The sequence below is a fragment of the Trichosurus vulpecula genome, chromosome 4 (assembly GCF_011100635.1).
Source record: "Trichosurus vulpecula isolate mTriVul1 chromosome 4, mTriVul1.pri, whole genome shotgun sequence".
Taxonomy (NCBI): domain Eukaryota; kingdom Metazoa; phylum Chordata; class Mammalia; order Diprotodontia; family Phalangeridae; genus Trichosurus; species Trichosurus vulpecula.
In genome coordinates this window covers 300,384,379-300,403,849 of record NC_050576.1, presented here as the reverse complement: position 1 = coordinate 300,403,849, position 19,471 = coordinate 300,384,379, and the positions used below count along the sequence as shown (strand labels likewise).

The 19,471-nt window shown below is 38.5% G+C and overlaps 1 protein-coding gene across 1 annotated transcript in view; it reads left to right on the top strand.

The window, feature by feature from the left end:
- Window positions 1-19,471, top strand: part of KIAA2012 (KIAA2012 ortholog) — a 150,156-nt gene that overhangs the window by 62,219 nt on the left and 68,466 nt on the right. The window contains 2 exon segments of the mRNA XM_036756872.1: window positions 678-746; window positions 13,513-13,589. Coding sequence (XP_036612767.1) covers window positions 678-746; window positions 13,513-13,589 — 146 coding nt within the window.

The following is a 19,471-nucleotide window of genomic DNA, read 5'->3' as shown; positions in this document are numbered from 1 at the left end:
TTAGTTGTCCCTTTCTGGGGGATTGTTAAACAGTGACCTAGAAAAGGCTATTCTCCATGACAGCATCTACAAGTTTTCCAAATGATCTAATTCATCACTGGAATTAAGAATCAGTATTTCTGTCCATGATCACTATCCTCCCTTAAAATTTTTTTAAATTAAATTTTTTTCTATTAACAAGCATTTACTTTTTCTCCCTCCTACCTCCCTGCTACAATGGGAAAAAAAAAAGAAAAACAAAAAAACAAAACCCCTCTAACAATGAATTCCAACATTGGCCGTGTCCAAAAATCTACCTCTCATTCTGCATATTTAATCCATCATCTCTCTGTCAGGAAGCGGGTAGCATTCTTCATCATCAGTCTTCTGGAATCATAGTTGGTTATCGCAACAATCAGAGTTCTTAAGCTTTTCAAAGATGCTGCTTGTTGTTTCCTTGGTTTTGCTCACTTCATTCTGAGACACTTCATACAAGTCTGCCCGGATTTGTTTGAACCATCCCTTCAATCATTTCTAAATAGCGCCATGGTATTCCATTCCATTCATGTATAAATGTTTATTATTAATAACTAAAAAACTAATACTTTATTCAGTCATTCCCCCCTTTTGTGTGTGCATGACAATTTTCACAATGCATATTGAGATTATCATTTAATTCCCCCATATTTTCTTTCCAGCATATCAACTTGTAGATTCAAGTACCAATCTTGGTGAAGTGTGCTCAAGTAATAAGCATGTCAGGAAAGGTAAAGTTTCCCCCAGAAAACCTACATATATGTTATTTGAATGCTATTTAATTTTAATTCATTTCTGAGGACTTTTATATTTAATTTAATTTTCAATTAACAAATGTTTTTTTTTCTTTCATTCGACCCTCATTGGAATAAAAAAGAAAAAGAAAACATTTGCAACAAATATGTATAGACAAGTAAAATAAATTTTTTCCTTGGCAATGTCCAAAAATGTATGTGTCAGCGCATCTCACTGAAAGAAAGAATAGGTAATAAAATATTTCATCATCAGTCCTCTAGAACCATGGTTGGTTGTTTTGATCAGAGTTCTTAAGTCTTCCAAAGTCATGTGACTTTATGATATTGTTGTTGTATAAACTTTTCCCCCAGGTTCTACTTCTCTTGTTCAATTATGGACCCAACTCATTGCCCATATGTATTAGCTGTCCATATGTTTGGTTATTGATCCATAAGTTCTAGAAGTTGTCCACTCAAATCCATGTTGTAATCTCAGCAATAGACATTCTTCATCCACTTTTCCCGTATGGAAGGTCAAGCCAAACTCTGGTGAGTGGTTACAAATCTCTTCCAGGAGCCTCTTGGTACAACCAATAAAATATTATCTACATATATGAGCATCTAAAGGATTTCACCATTCACAGAGACTCCCTCCTCAACTTGGATTCCACTCTGGATTTCCTCTATCACAGTAGTGAATACCTCTGGCAAGCATGCCTCTCCCTATTTGATGCCTTGTCCAATGTTTCTGATAAGAGACTCATTGAACAGGGTTATCTTTATGGTTATATCTTTTAAGGAACTTTAAAAGATTTTGAGATATGACTGTAAGACATCATGTTGGAAAAGAGCCTTTGGGAAGTGTTTCATCCTCCTAAATCAAATACTTTTTCATAATCAACAAACAATAAGCACAATGAGATCTTACATTTTCTACATCTTTCAGGCAGTTGTGAAATAGATGTGACCCATTGTTGAATTTTAATTGCAAAAGTCAATGTTCATTCCCAACTAATACCCTCATCAAGGATCAGTCAGTCAGTCAGACACAAAGAAAGGCCTAATTAAAATTTAGTAACATACATTTAGAGTAAATCCAACCATCTTGGTTCCATGACTTCTTCCAGCTCCATTGAGCATCAGGTGAGTAGGAGGAAGAGAAGCAGATGGTGCTTAAAACTTGCTCTCTTCTCAGCTGCTTCTTTCAGTAGATGACCACACCTTCTACATTAACAGACTCCTCTGGACACTACTATGCACACACAGAGACTGGATTAAGTCTTGGGGGCATTTGGCTATTAATTAGAGGGATTAGGCTCCTTCCTACATTCTTTGGGTTTTTTTATACCCCTAACCCAGAGACTGGAGGAAAATTACTTAAAACCGTGGTCTGTTTCATATCTAGGGTCTCTCTAAAGGGGAGAAGAGAAATGTATTCAATATACAATATAAATCAGGTTGGGACAGCTATTCATTTCCTTTGCACTGAAGAAATAATTAACACAAGGAGTCACAGGCATGTATTGACAAAAGCTTAAAATAGGAAGCAGAAGCACAACTTATACCTGCTGTTATACTTTCCCAGGATTTGAGACTTCAACATCTAAACATGAAGTATTTTGAAGGACTTTTCAATAGGCATGTTACTTTCACCTCAGCTCTGTACTGTCTACATAATTCCCTCCAAGTCCATGTCGTTGGCAAGCCAAGCCAGAGTTTGGGTTCACCTGGCTTGCTAATGGTTACCTTCACCAAGAAGCATTATAGTAGACATAGAAAGGATACCTCTCACTGTGTAGCCAGTACTGACTGGGGTTCAGGATCTCAACTCATAAGGCTGCCTCAAAAACTAGACATATCCTTCTCAAGCTCAATATTCGGTAACCTACAAAAAGACAAAATACACACACACACACACACACACACACACACAGCAGAGAAGCAACCAGATGCCTAGGCTCAAGCTCCCCTTACTGAGTTCCTGCTCTACGTGCCAAGTGGAAGCAACTCACCCTGCTGATGGTGTAGAGGAAGATATCCCTTCCCTATCCCTCAATAGAAAGTGGAAAATAGAAGGTCTGCTTGGTAGCCAATATGGTGACTACATCATCACCTCAAAGCACTGAGTCCCACATATCCCTAGAAGTTATTAGAGGTACTCAAACACATCCTTATACATCCTACATGATATACTGCCCCGAATACATAGAAATACATTAGGGTTTTTTTCATTCTGTTTTGACTACAATAGCTGATACTACCTCCTAGATTTACTCTTCAGACATTCCGATTATCTTCCCTACGGGTAAACTCATCTTTTCTTCTTCTTCCTTTTTCTCCCCCTTTTTTTATTTTTTGCAATTATCCATGCTTCTAGAAGTTTTTGCTTTGCTTTATGTGAATTATGTGTTCTACAATTCCTCATTTGAAAATGAATCTGTGCTCTTGGGCCTCATAACTAATCCAACTGAAAATTTCACTGGGTCCAGTTCACAAAATGCAGGGAGATGTTTGTATCCAAGGAGCATAGACCAGGATGTCTGGGACCCTCTAAGCTCACATTGCCTCCTACATTTGCAGTGAACTATTAGAGGCCCCAAATCATTCCAACTGGCTATATGTGCTGATCCACTCTCTCTTGACAATTCTACCCAGGCTAACACCACTGGTCTCTGCTTCTCTAATCATATCAGATTGATTGGAAGGTTTCTCCTGTGTTTTATGTTCTGTTACTCCCCCAACTCGAGTTAAAAACTCCATTAATAAGCTTGCCTTCTTCCAATTCAAGCTTGGTAATGGGCCATTTACATTCGAATGTCGCTATAAAAAATAATTTATTAACTTTTGAGAGAAGCTCTTGTTCCCAAGACATAGCCAAACCCTTGAGACTGGGCTTGCTATAGTCTAAGAAAACAGAAGTTGAGTAAAAAGATGTTTTATTTCAATTTGGAAGAAAAAAGTATCTCCCTCAGATTTACTAGGCATTGCCATATTTAAATTCAGGCTGACTGATCTCTTCTAGATGGTTCCTTTGAGATCCTTTGATAGAATTCCCTAGGGCTTGAATCTGGCCCTGAGACTTTTTTCAGGTCTAAAAACTATTTACATAGCGCCCTATCCTCCCCTCCCTATCAAAGAAGTTTCCAAATGAAAATGCCTGGTGTAGGCAGGATCTTAAATCTTGTCCCAAAAATTTGATAATGACTAGTATATAAAATGGCTATCTTGGGTCTTGGTCTCCTGGGCTAAACAAGTAGAGACTTGAGATTTATTGTTACAGGACAAACACTCTATAGGTCATTGGCTTCTTGAGTCACAGCATATAAAATAAAGTATTTTTAGAAATCTTTCTCTTGAGGAAAGCCCAAAGAGGCTATGTGGAGAGATGAGGGTTGTCCTTCCTTTTATGGTTAAGCTTTCACTGGAAAAAACTTTTTAAAATTATCTGCATTTGCATTTTTCCCTTTTTCATGTATGACAAAAGAAACCAAAGAAGGAGAATCACATAAAAAAAACCAGAAGACTTGAGTGTTATTTGAATTTACCAGACTAACATGAAAAAACAACAACAAGCAGAAAGGCCAGGATATATTGAGCACTTTACAAATCACGGGCTAAGTTTCATTCTGATTTGATTCTACTGCTGATCACGGTTGAGAAGCCCACTACTTGAATGAGAGAGGTGGGGACAGGAATGGCCAGCACCTGACCTTGGTGCAGTTATAAAATGGATGCTCCTGCTTCTCAAAGGGTAAAGCGTGGGGACCTTGGGCTTTGGAAACAGGTTGGCCTTGAACCCGTGTTAAGAGGTTTCTGTGAAAGTTTGTGACTGTGGCCCTGTCTTCCTTACCACCCACTGTTATAACTTTGGAGCCTGCCTGTCTGAGCATTCTTTCCCAGGCCCTGACAAAGATCTGGGAAGGAGTCAGATGTCTTACCTCCCCTGATAAGTAGACCCCTTGGTGCTACATCTCCATATGGACAAACCGATGGAGTTTGGGGGTGGTGGGGAAGGGGAGTCTTCCACCCTGGGAAAGAAAACGTAAAAGAAGGATAAAAATTCAGAATGAAATTTGGTTAAGCTTTTTTTATAGAACCCAAGCTTGGGAGTTCAACATATTTGGTGAAGTATTTGGATTACAAGACATTTCAGGATCTATCTTCTGAACTACTAATCTCTTCTTCTGCCCTGCTTTTCAAGTTTTGAGTGTTTGATGAAGGATTCCATGCTCTGGAAAAAGAAGAAAAGGGAGGTTTGGGATGAGATTCTAACAAGGGTCATCACTGAAGCTGACAGATTATCAAGCAAGAATGCTATCTCTGAGCTAAAAGCCTGCGGTCCAATTAATGCTAGGGTCTGTGAGTCTGCCTTCATAAATGAGATGGTGGGCAGCCAGTTACAGAGTGGGTTCACTGTTTATCTCTTGAGCAATAGGAATGCTCACCACAGAAAGGCAGTGCTTCTCCTATTTTTAGGCATAACTTCCTGTCATCCAGTTCCTAATCTGTGAGTGTGCACATCAACCTCTATACCTCACAAAGGAATGGGCCCTGCCTCCACAGGCCCTGCCCCAGTGAATTGGCAAATGGAGTTAGTTTCTTTGGCCTTGATAATAGTGTTAGAGATTGCCCTGCTGTTCAGAGAGGATATTTGACCAGTCCATTGCTTTATCTCTAAGGAATGCGGTTTCAGTTAAGAGTCTCTCCTCTTTGACAACTTAGACCTTTAGTGAACTGCCAGGGTCACGTAGCCAAGAGATGTCAAAGTCCTAAGTGATTTTTCAGCCTTGTGTCTAAATCATGTTTACATTTCTTGAACCCTGGGTGATAGAATCCTTCTGCTTGTGTTAACAAGCATTTCCCCTATTTATTGGAATTCTTAAGTTTTATGTCAAGGCTATCAATGAGGCCTTCCAAGCTACAGAGAAGGGACACAAGTCTGCAGGCCAAATCTGTCTGAAGAACGAACCATGGCCAAGTAACTGTTGTGTGGCAAGATGAATTGGGGTAACTACAAGCAGGGTAGGAAAAGAAAAATGTTTTCAAGATGTACTGAAGCTCATTTTCAAACAGCCTGTGGTCAGTGGTCCTCAGTTTTCTCATCTATAAAGTGAGGGAGGGATTGAACTATATCAACTTTGTCCCTTCCCACTCTGAATGGATGACCCTGTCATCCTGTGATCTCATAATATGGACAGCTGGGAGACAACAGAAATAATGGATCAGACCATGAGGAACAAGGAGTGGAAACCATTCCAAAGTCAAGTCTTCAGGTCAATCAATATTCCAGGTTCCAGAGACCCAAACAATGAGAGGCCCTCCAACGAACCACTAGGGTGGAATTCAAAAGGAGAATGTTCACAAGCATAGAATGTGAGAAAGACCATTAGATGGACACTCGTCTTTTCAGCCACTTGAGGGGACACAGATCGTAATCACCATCAGCAACCTCATCTTCAGAGATGGATAACAAAAGATAGAAAGATATAAATAGATAGATAGATAGATAGATAGATAGATAGATAGATAGATAGATAGATAGATATAATGACCCGGCTTACATGACGCAAGCCAAGAGCTTAGTTGTATTGGCTTCTCAAGCAAATTGATAACTCCTTATCTGTCGATCCAGATATTTTTCTCTACGCTAAATGCAGTGTTTTAAGAGAAAAATAAAATTAATGAAATCCTGGGACCTCCTCTTATCCACATCCCCAGCAGCCCTCTTTGCTATACTTCAAGGAGCCATGATTTCACTGGCATGGTTACTCGATCCACCAATGAAAACTACAATTCAATGAGCATTGATTTAAGCACCTATCATGCAGGGCACTATGGTAGGTGTTGGGAATACATGCAGGGAAAAAAAAACCAATCCTGCCTGCTCTTAAGGAGTCTATACTCTACTATAATCCCTACTTACTTTGGTACACAGACTTGGGAATTGCTGTGACCCCTTCCCCCCCCCCAAAAAATCAACCTTCAGGAAATAATCTTCTCCTGAATGGTTCACACACACCTCAAACTCAAAATGTCCAAGTGGAACTCATTGTCTTTTCCCCCTAAATTCACCCCTCTTCCAAGTTTCTGTGCTTCTGTTAAGGGTACCACCATTCTCCCATTCACCCAGATTTGTAATCTGAAAGCCGTCCTTAACCTGACCTCTTCCTAACCCCCCATTCAATCAGTCGTCAGATCTTATCAATTGTATCTCGTGGGAGGAACAATATTTGGTTCGTGTATGCTGGACCAGTTTCTCCTTAAAGGGACAGAAAAATTGTCCTTAAGGCTTAATTAGTCCAGGGTGACTGGGGCTTGAGCAATTGGGATGGCTTCCTGGTCTCCTGGGGCCTAAAAGGCTGGGTCAACTTCACACCATTGTCAGAATCCCCAGTGCTATTCGAGTTAACATACCCTTCTGACCAAGCACTATCAGATATGGGTGCCAAGTCTAGCTCTCCTTTTAAAAAAAATTATTGTTTAACATTTTTTTCTTTTTAAACTTTGAGTTCCAAATCCTCTCCCTTCCTCCCACCCTTTCCCCCACCTACCAAAAAGACAAGCAAAATGATAATAATTATACATGTGAAATCATGCAAAAACATTTCCATATTAGCCATATTCCCCCCCCCAAAAGCAGGAAAATAGTGAATAAATAAATAAATGAATGGATAGATAGATAGATGAATGAATGAATGAATGAATGAATAAATGAATAAAGCAAGATAATTATATGCTTTATCAGCTCTCTCTCTCTGGAGGTGGATAGCATTTATTTCATCATGAGTCCTTTGGAATTCTATTGATCAAAAAAGCCAAGTCTTTCACAGTTGATCATCATTACAACATTGCTGTTCTTGTGCACAATGATCTCCAGGTTCTTCTCAATTCACTTTGCATCCATTCATATAGGTCTTGCCTTGTTTTTTCTGAAGCCATCCATCACAATTCTATGCCACAACTTGTTCAGCCATTCCCCAACTGATGAGCATCCTGTCCATTTCCAATTCTTTGCCACCACAAAACAAAAGCTGCTTTGAATATTTTCATACATATAGACCCTTTTTCTTTGATCTCTTTGGGATACAGACCTAGTAATGGTATTGCTGAATCAAAAGAATGCACAGTTTTATAGTACTTTGGGCATAGTCCCAAATTGTCCTCCAGAATGATTGGGCCAGTTCACAATTCCATCAGAAGGTTATTAGAGTATCTATTTTCCTTTATCTTTTCCAGCATTTGTCATTTCTGATAGGTGTGAGGTGGTACCTCAGAGTTGTTTTAATTTGCATTTTTTCTAATCAATAGTGAGTTAGAGCATTTTTTTCATATGACTATAGATAGCTTTGATTTCTTCTTCTGAAAACTGCCTGTTTATATCCTTTCGCTATTTATCAATTGAGGAATGATCTTTATTTTATTAATTTGATTCAGTTTCCTATATATTTGAGAAATAAGGCCTATATCAGAGAAACTCACTGTAATTTTTTAATATCGTTTCATTATCTAAGGTACATTTTAGCAAAAGAAGTTTCCCTGATTATCTCTTTTAATTAGGTCTATTTTTGCTTTTGCTTTATCTGAGATCATGATTGTTATTACTGCCTTTTTTGCTTCAGTTAAAGCCTAAGAGATTCAGTTTGAGCCCTTTATTTTAATTCTGTGTGTGTCTTTCTGTTTCAAATATGTCTCCTGTAAACTACAAACTGTTAGATTTTGGTTTCTAATCCATTCTGCTTTCTGCTTCCATTTTATGGATGAGCTTATCCTATTCCCATTCATAGTTATGATTACTGTGTATTTCTCTCCATCCTATTTTCTTCTGTTTATCTCTCTCTCCCCCTCTCTCTCTCTCTCTTAACCTCCTCAAAAGTCTGTTTTGCTTCTAACCACTGCCTCCCTTAATCTACTCTCCCTTTCATCATCCTCCCCACCATATCTCTTATCCTCTTCCCCTCCTATTTCTCCATTGAGTCAGACAGGTTTATATACCCAACTGAATATATATATATATATATATAGATATATATTCTTCCCTCTTTGAACCAATTCTGATGAGAGTGAGGTTCAAGCATTGCCCACCCCCCTTATTTTCCCCTCCACTATAAAAGCTCTTCCCTGTGTACATCTTTTATGTGAGATAATTTTCTCCATTCTACTCTCCCCATTCTCACAGTGCATCCCTCTTTCTCACTCCTTCATTGAAGGGTGGGGAGAGATTGTACCAACATAATTGACTGACACCCATACCCTCTGTCTATGTAAATTCCTTCTAATTTCCCTAATAATGATAAAGTTCTTAGAAGTTCTATCTATCATCTTCCATATAAGAATGTAAACAGTTTAACTTTATTGAGTTCCTTATGATTACTCTTTCATGTTTACCTTTTTGTGTTCTTCTTAAGCTTTGTGTTTGAAAGTCAAATTTTCTTTTCAGCTCTGGTCTTTTCATTAATAATGCTTGAAATTCCTTTATTTCTTTAAATATCAATTCTTCCCCTGAAGGATTATACTCAGTTTTGTGGGGTAAGTTATTTTTGGTTGTAATCCTAGCTCCTTTGCCTTTTATAATATCATATTCTAAACCCTCCACTCTAACATTGAAACTGCTAAATTTTGTGGTGAACCTAACTATGTTCCATAATATTTGAATTGTTTCTTTCTGGATACTTGAAGTATGTTTTTTTCTTTGACCTGACAGCTCTGGAACTTGGCTATAATACTCCTAGGAGTTTTCTTTTTGGAGTCTCTTTCAGAAGGTGATTAGTGGATTCCTTTAATTTCTATTTTATCCTCTTGATCTAAGTTAATAGAGCAGTTTTCCTTGATAATTTCTTGAAATATAATGCCCAGGCTCTTATTTATCATAGCTTTCAGATACTCCAATAATTCTTAAATTATTTGTCCCCAAACTATTTTCCAGGTCAATTGTTTTTCCAATGAGGTATTTCAAATTTTCTTCTATTTTTTCATTCTTTTGACTTTGTTTTATTGTTTCTTGATCTCTCATGGATTAGTTTCCACTTGCCCAATTCTAATTTTTAAGGAATTATTTTTTTCAGTGAGCTTTTGTACCTCGTTTTCTATTTGGCCCATTCTCCTTTTTGAGTTCTTTTCTTCAGTGAATTTGTGTGTTTCTTTTACCATTAGGCCAATTCTCTTTTTTAAGTTTTTTTTCTTTGTTATTTTTTGTACCTGTTCTACCAAGCTGTTTAATTCTCTTTTCATATTTTTCTTTTAGCATTCTCATTCCATTTCTTAATTTTTCTTCTACCACTCATCTCTTTCTTTAACACTTCTAGGAATTCTTGTTGGGATTGATTTTTACATTATTGTCTTCTGAGTTTATGTCTTGGTCTTCCCTTCCAACATAGTAGCTTTTTTATGTTCAAGTTCTTTTATTTGTCATTTGCATATTTTCCCATCCTATTTCTTGACTTTGAACTTTATGTTAAAGTTGGGTTCTGCTCACCTGTGGGTGGGGATATACACTGTCCCAAACTTCAGGCTTTTTTATGCTTCTGTTTTCAGAACTAGTTCTGGGTGTCTTTCAGTTTTTGGTGCCTCCTAGGGGATGTGATCTGAGGACAGGTGTGGTCATTGCTCTCCTGGTCTGCACTCTTATATTTACCCAGGAAGGGACCTCACTACCCTGCAGCCACAAGCTCTAATGCTCCTTTTGGCTATGGAATTGTGACAAGGTCCCCTGCTCCTCTGTGACCGACCACAAGTGCTCCTATCCATACTAGAAATGCAACCTAGAACTGCTTATGGACAATAGAATTGCCAATCAGCACCAGCTGTACCCAGTGCCAGCAAAGGGTTCCCTGTAGTCTCTTTCTGACCATTTGGCTGACTCCATCACCATCTCTAGGTGGAAAGCTCCAGAAGCAGCAGCAGCAGCTCTCCTGTAGACCTCCCAAGTTGTCTTAGGCTAGAAAAATGTTTCACTCTGACCTTGGTTCTGCTGCTCCAAAATCTGATTTGAAGAGTATTTTTTAAGTTGATTGGAGGGGAGAATTCAGCTGCGTTACTGTGTGTTCTCAGCCATCTTGGCTCCACCACCCTCTGTGTATCCTTTTTAATGTTAAATAAATTCCTTTTTATTAAATGTTATTTGGCCCATGAGTATTTCACTGAATTAAAGGCCCAAGCTTGCGACCCATGGACTGACCTAAATTAGGACCAATCTAGAACATATCTTCAGAAAATTGCATTTATCTCCTTCTTTCCACTCACACAGCTACAGGCCTTCATCGTCCCTCATCTAGACTTATGGTTCTTTCTTCTTCACTCCATCCTTCACACACCTATTAGAATTATTTTCCTAAAATGCCAACCACATCTAGAGAAAAACCATGGAGTCAGAATGCAGAGTAAAGCAGACTCTTTTATCTTTTGTTTTGTTTTGTTTTCTTTCTCATGGTTTCTCCCATTCATTATAACTCTTCTGTGCAACATGATTGATGTGAAAATGTGTTGAATAAGAATGTATGTGTAGAATACATCTCAGATTGCATGGCATCTTGGAGAGAGGGGGAAGGGAGGAGGAGAAAACTTAAAACTTATTAAAATGAATGTTGAAAATTGAATATAAATAAATTAAATATAATTTTAAAGAAGAATTATTTTCTTAAGCATAAATCTGACCATATTACTTTCCTACTCAAAAACCTTAGTGGTTCCTTATTCCCTACAGAATAAAATATTAACTTCTTAGCCTAACACCCAAAACTCTCCACAATCTGGTTCCCATCTACCACTCCAGTCTACTTTCATACAGCTCTCCTTTGTGTGCTCTATGGTCAAGCCAAACTGGACTAATGGCCATTTTCCAAACTCAATACTCCATCTCTTCCACATGCCTTCACACAAATTATTCCCCATTCCCAGGCCCACTCTCCTCACAATCTCTCCAAGAATCTTTATCTTCCTCAAGGTCCAGGTCAGGTACTACCTCCCTAATCTTCCCAGGTATTAGTACGCTCTCCCTACTAAGTTACTTTGTCTTTATTTATTTGTGTACATACTATATTCCTCTTCACCCTCAAGTCCTAAATGTAATATTCATGGAAGCAAACCAGTTGGGGTTTTTTTGGCTTTGCATTCCCAGCAGCCTAGCACAGGTCCATGTGTTTAAATGTCTATTGAACTAATGCATTGCTGGTGGAGTTGTGAACTGATCCAACCATTCTGGAGAGCAATTTGGAAGTATACCCAAAGGGCTATAAAACTGTGTATATCTTTTGATCCAGTGATACCACTACTAGGTTATAAAAAAGGGAAAGGATCCACATGTACAAAAACATTTATAGCAGCTCTTTTTGTGGCAGCAAAGAATTAGAAATTGAGGAGATACCCATCAATTGGGGAATGAGTGAACACACTGTGGCATATGAATGTAATGGAATACTATTGTGCTATAAGAAATGATGAGCAGGCAGATTTCAGACAAAACTGGAAAGACTTATGTGAACTGATGCTGAGGGAAGTGAGCAGAACCAGGAGAACACTGTACACAGTAACAGCCACATTGTGCGATGATCAACTATGACTGACTTAGCTCTTTCTTCTCACAACACAGTGATCAGAGATAATTAAAAAAAAAACTCATGATAGAAAATGCTATCCACATCTAGAGAAAGAGCTATGCAGTCTGAAAGCAGATTGAAGCAGACTTTCTCTTTTTCCTCTCGTGGTTTTTCCCTTTTGTTCCGATTCTTCCTTCACAACATGACTAATGTGGAATTAGGTTTAATATAATTGTACATGTATAGCCTATATCAGATTGCATGCCATGTTGGGAAGGGGGGAGAAGAGGGAGGGGGAAAAATTTGGAACTCAAAATCTTGTAAAAGTGAATCTTGAAAACTAAAAATAAATATTTTTTTAAATTAATGCCTGTTGAGGTGCATTGAACTGGACATCTTCAAATTTAGCCAAGATAGTCCTTACACAATAGTCATTCTACCATTTGCTACCTGCTAGTACTCAAAAAGTTTCCAGATTGATGGAGCCTATCAGAGCATGACCACAGCAAGGACCTGTGGTTACCTCTGTGCCACAATGAAGCCTTAGAATAGAACTTCGGTGAAGCTCTCCCCCCAAGAGATGAAAAGAGAGATTTCTATTCTCTCTGTCTAGAGGATTTCCTGCAGGATTGAGCTGCCGTCAGACAACATTTATATTTTACCAACATCAGCAATTTTCCCCGTCAACATCTTTCTCTTTCATTTTTCCTTTCTCTGAATTTTGATCATATAAAGAATTCCATTTTATCCCAGTAATAAGCAACAGAAACAAGAAAAACACTTATTTGTATCTAAGAGATTCAGCATCACTTATTATAAACAGGTTTTGGAATGTGGCTATATAGAAATGTTTTAAATATATGTGAATGCTGTATATATATACACATATATGTGTATATGTACATATATGTGTATATATACATGTATATATATATATACACATATATAGATGGATTTGGTGGGTGGGGTAGAACAGTACAATAAATACTGGTTCTGGAGGCAAATGGCCCAGGTTCAAATCTCTTCTTTGTTATCTACTACCTGTGTGACCTTGGGCAGGTCATTGAACCTGGGTATCATTTTCTTCACCTGCAAAATATGGAGGCTGAATTATATGGCTTCTGACATCTGTTCTGTTTCTAGAGCTAAGATCCTATATCATGTATATAAAAACGCCAGGGGAAAGATACAGCTGTAATTCTTGATTTTTTTTCCTCTGCTTTTCACCAAAGGAAATATTCATTCAGAAACTAGTCTTCATGTGAATACCTGTGAAACCTCATCCTTGACCCCAGAGCCAGCAGAGAAGGTATGATTATTGACCCTGCTTTTCAAGCTTAATAAAGAGTCGTAAGGGGCAACTAGGTGGCACAGTGAGTAGAGCATCATCCCTGGAGTCAGGAGGACCTGAGTTCAAATCCAGCCTCAGACACTTGACACACTTACTAGCTGTGTGACCTTGGGGAAGTCACTTAACCCCAATTGCCCTGCCTTTCCCCCTCCAAAATAAAAAAAAAGAGTCATAAGGCTCCAGGCATGAGAGGACTATGGTACACCCATGAGTGCTAGGATGTGTTATTAGCTTAACAGCCAGAGAGAGGAGTGGTATGGAGTTGTGGACTCTAATCCTAACTCTTCCACTAAGTGGATCATTTTAGGGGGGATGTCACTTCTCCAGCCTTGGGTGTATTCAGTTATAAAATAAGGTGGTAGTGTGAGCTAGAGCAGGATTTCTTAACCTTTTTCTATAACTTAGGCTCCTTTGGAAGTCTGGTGAAACCTATGGATCCTGCTTAGAATAATGATTTTTAAATGCATAAAATAAAAATATAGGATTAACAAAGACATCAATTATGTTGAGATAGTCATCAAAATAATTTTTAAATCAAATTCTTGGACCCTAGATTAAGAAGTACTGGAGGTAATCCTTAGGGTCCCTTCTAGATTCAACAGCTTCATTTTTTTCCCGTACGCAAATAAGCTGAATAGACAGTTTCCCTACCTACCAAATGCAAGAGGGCAAAGTGAACAAGGACAGACAGAAAGGCAACTTCCATTAAAACACTGAGCACTTAACCACTCTAAGGTAAGACTTATTGATCTTTTATAGACTAATTGGTCAGTGTACTTAGGTAGGAAACAAAGAGAGAAATAAAAATGGAAAGTGAAGGAAAAACCCACAAAAGATGACCAAGAGGAAAACAAAAGAGTTTGTCTGGAAATTAGTTTCTATGCAAGGATATGTCTGGGTTTTTTAAATCTTTTGTACTTTGGGATTGGTATTTTCTCTTTTAGTACTGTGGTTACTTCCCAATATAATAATGATAATGAAAAGAATAGCTAGTGTTCATATAGAACTTTAAGGTTTGCAAATCACTTTACAAATATTGTCTCATTTGATCCTTGCAACAACTCTGAAGGGGCAGGTGCTGTTACTATCCCCATTTTGCAGATAAGGAAACTGAGTCTGAGGAAGGTTATCCAAGGTCACACACAGCTAAGTAAGTATATAATGTTAAATTTGAATTTGGGTGTCCCTGACTCCAAGCCCAGAGTTCAATCCACTGTGCTACCTTTCCTTATGACAAAGAAGTGCAGGTAAGCAAAATAAATAATCACATTGACCTTGTCTGGCAATATATACCTCATTCTGTACACATAGTCCACCACCAGCCTACTGAGAAAAAAAAGTTATATCTCATCATCAGTCAGCATGATACAGTCTAAAATATGCCAGGTTTAGAGTCAGCGGACCTGAGTTCAAATCCTAGCTTTTCTATTTACTACCTGTGTGACAGGGAGTAGGCAACCTAACCTCTCTGAGCCTGTTTCCTTATTGGTAAATTGAGAGAGTCAGACCAGACGACCTTTAAGGTTCCTTCCTAAATCTATGATCCTATTACCCTCTGGAGTAAGATTTGTTGTTGTGTAGATCTGATTGCTGAGGTCTCTTAGTGTTATTTTCTTTTACGTTATGGTCCCTATGTATATTATTCTCTTGATCTTGCTTACCTACCTCTGCATCTGTTCAGGTAAATCTTCTCAAGTTTCTCTGAAATGTCCATATTCATAATTTCTTTTAGCATAATATTCCATCACATTCACATAACACAATTTGCTTGGCCATTCCCCAAATGATGAGTAACTACTTTGTTTTCATTTTTTTTTACTATAACAAAAAGGACTGCTAAGCATATTTGTGGCATATAAAAGACCTTTCCCTCTGGAACATATGCCCAGTAATGATGTTACTTTACCCAAGAGTATGAACGGTAAAGTCACTTTTCTTGCACAGCTCCAAACTTTTCTAGAATGGCTAGACCCATTTACTGCTCTACCAAGAATATGAGTGCCCACTTTCCCATAGCCCTAGAGCTATGCATTTACCAATTTCTATAAACTTGTTCTGCCACTGGAAGCTATGCAGCTGTGATTATATTCAAATGTTCCACTTCTCAAAGGCTATGACAGCAGAGTACAAGCTCTGGTCAGAAGAATTTCTAGAGCTGAGAAACCTGGAGAAGGAACAGTGAAAAGCTGACATTCAGCTCCCCTGATTTAGCTTTGCCACCATCCTGAATCACATGCCTCCATGGTCCTTCTCCTCTTGTTTCCAATTTTCTTGTCTCTTTCATTTTCCCCATTCTGCTTCCGAAAGTTTATTGTTGTTTGTTGTTGTTGTTTTTAAGGTCAAGGAAAGATATCAGCTATCACCTCAACTGTCTCTTGGTCTACAGGTCCTAGGGAGATTGCTGCTAGGATAAGACAAAGCAAAGTAGAAATTTTCAGATAAGGAAAGGAATTATCATAGGAACAATATTTTCATCTTTTAAAAATGCCTACCTTGAAGCTGTCCTTTATAAGTGAGTGTCTAGAGACTCTTTGAAGGAGACTTTGTGACAAATAGAAATATAAAATTAATACTTTTTTTTGGTTATCAGAATCCAAATGCCTTATAGCACTTCAGGGACTTTATCTAAAACCATTCTAAATCCACTGAAAACCACATGAATAACAAAAGGCCACACTTGCATCAAGAGAGCTAATATCAACCCAAATAACATAATGTGATGCTATCATAAAGTATTCTTTTTAACCATTTAAATATAATAAAGTGGTGAGATAGCCTGTTCCTTGGAGCCAGGAAAACCTGGATTCAAATCTTGAATCTGACAAATACTATCTGTGTAGCCATGGGCAAATCACTTAACCCCAGAGGGGAGGGGAAGAGATGGCAAAAAGCGATCACTAAATGCCTACTACTGTGCTAAGTGCCTTATAAATCTTACCTCATTTGATCTTCACAATAACCCTGAGAGGTAAGTATTATTAAAGGTGGAGAAACTGAGGCAGAGAGAGGTTAAAGGATTTGTCCAGGTTCACACAGCTGGTAAGTGTCTAGGGCTACACTTGAACTCAGGTCTTCCTGACTCAAGGTGCAGCATTTCATCCACTTTGTCACCTAGCTGCCCAAACAACTTCCTAAGACTATAAATTATGAAAGAATTGCCAAGCTGAATTTGTGGAGGGGCTTTGCAAACCAGCAGTTCCCTTGACCAATTAATTCATAAATGCAGAAACATTTCAGCCAGCATAGCATCACACCGTAAGTCAAGAGCAGGGTAAAAAAAATGTATTTTTGATTTGTATTCCCCCATTAAAAGGCTGGAAAAAACATTGTAGAATTCTAGAAAGAGAACCACCTTGGAATCTAGAAGATTTGGGTTCAAGTTCTCCTCTGACCAATTCCAATTGTGAGACCAAGGGCAATTCTCTTAATCTGTCACTGCTACAGACAACTCTAAGTCAACAGCTGGCAGATGAGTTGTCAGTCTGTGTTGGTGAAGAAAATGTTCATACTGGGAGTTCCCTCCTTGGATGAAATCACAGGTCTAGACAAAAAAGAAGTTAAAGGGCTACACAAACCTGTGAATGAAATCCTCAGGCAAAAATTAAAATCTCCCTAAGGGAATTTTCAGAATAACCTTAGTTCATAGTGACCCCATATTAATATCAATCTGTAAATGGATAGAAAGAAAGCATGAGAAACATATGAAATGAATGCATCTTTACTTTCAAGAGAATCCTGGAGGCCACTTTTGTATTTCAATTTATTATCATCATTATTATTATTGTTAACGGGATTATTCTCTGGAAAAGGGCTAAATTAGAATTCTGTTCAATTTACAAGATTTGTTGAGTACTTACTGTGTGCCAGGCATAGTAAGAAAAGCAAGATCCTCCTCTAAGACAGGAACAAGATTAAAAAAAGCGTTACTACAACAGTAGAAGCAGCAAGCCAAACGTGTTAGGTCACTGTGTTATATTAGTCTACAGAGGGGGTTTGCTTATCCAAGTCTAATAGAATGCCAGTCTGGAGTTTCTCCTGACATCCCTGCAGCGACCCAGCAAGTAACTAGAAGAGCATAGACCCTAGAGCTGGAAATGATGCATCAGAGGCCAATAAATTCAACTCTCTCATTTTACAGATGAAGAAACTGAGGCCTAAATAACTTGCCTAAAGTCTCACAGGCTATATACATGGCAGAATCCAGGTGCTCTAATTTCAGATGCAACACACTCTCCTTTTGTACTATGCTGTCTCCCACCATCTTGGCAGCGTCAAAGAGTAGAAAGAACATTCGATTTTGAGTCAGAGAACCAGAATATAGATCCTGCGTCTGTCACTAATCGATGACCTTGGGCAAATTACTTGTGCATTACTTACCTCATCTATAAAGTGAGAGGGTTGAGCTATATACCCATTAAGGTCACTTCCCACCGTAAATCTACAATCACATGATCTTGGCCATCTAGCCACAGAGATACTTTTTTTAAAGCTTTGAATTTTCTTTTTACCTTCTAAGACCCAAGCAGAAGGTCCATGAATATGACTTGATTCCACAATGTAGCCTACATTTTGGAGGATTTCACAAGCATTTTTTTAATATTTACTGAGGGGAATCCCTTTTGGAGAAAGACCTCCATAACGATTGCCATGTCCTTCTGAGAAAAGGTATGATGGCTGAAGCAGCCAGACACTAACCATGTTGATAACTGAATTATCAGGGAGTGCTCTTCCTAACATGGAACCAGACCTCCTCTGGCTATGAAATCCCCAGTTAAATTTAATTGGAATAGACTATAGAGGCCAACTAGTACTACCCCTTCATTTTTTTTAAATGAGAAAACTTAGAGCAGAAATATTAAGAGACTTACCCAACATCACCCAGGTAAGTAAATGGCAGAGCCAAGGTTCGAACCCAGGTCTTTTGATTCCGAATGCAGCATTCTTTCCATATTACCATGATATAGTCCCAGACATCCATTTTAACTACTTTCTTATCCTTACTTGATATAAATGGCTAATTTAATGTTTACCATTTAAAGCATCTGGGATCAATTTGGGGGTTAGACTTCATGCTTAGCAGACTTCAGTTTACAGTACTCTGATATGCCACTAGCAGATAATTCAGGGAGATGCCTCCAGTCTCTGGTGAATCTCACTGACATGTCCATCCTTTTATTAAGGCAGCAGCTACCACGCCAGATCAATCTTCATCAGCAGTTTTGTTGTTCTCCTTCCCTTTCTATCACCTTTTCCCTTTATTTAAGAGCCAGCGTTATTATGATTTTAGCTATGAAAATTAAATTTACTTTTTAATTTACCCATGGAGGATGGGGGGAGGGAGGGAGGGGAGGAGAATGAGGACATAATTTAGTATTTCCAGCCACTCTTTATTGAGAGTCCACAAAACTTGTATTTCAGAAAGCTCCCTGAGGTCAAGATAAGACAGGGTCATTGACTTTTTGTGGATAGGGACCAGTTTCAAGATGCTGCACTAGGATGCCCCCTACTGGTTGCTAGGGGGAAAATGACATTTGGAGTGTTTATAACAGCAAGAAAATGCTGAACTCTCGTGTCCAGCACATAGAAGGGTGGCAGATTATTAGGATAGCGATCACAGAAGCTGTTCATCTGCCAATGGAGGTCCAGACTCTAAATCAAATGCAAAGAAGAGTAGCAGTGGAATTAGCAACTGAAATCAACAGCGGCCCAGGAGATGCTAGGGATGAAGGTGGGGGACTGAGAGGCTATGAGGGACGGGGTAAGGGGGGTGGGAGTGAAACTACAAGGGGAAATGTGGAGATGAAAAGAGCAGTGAAAAAAAGACAAGCAGACATGTTTCA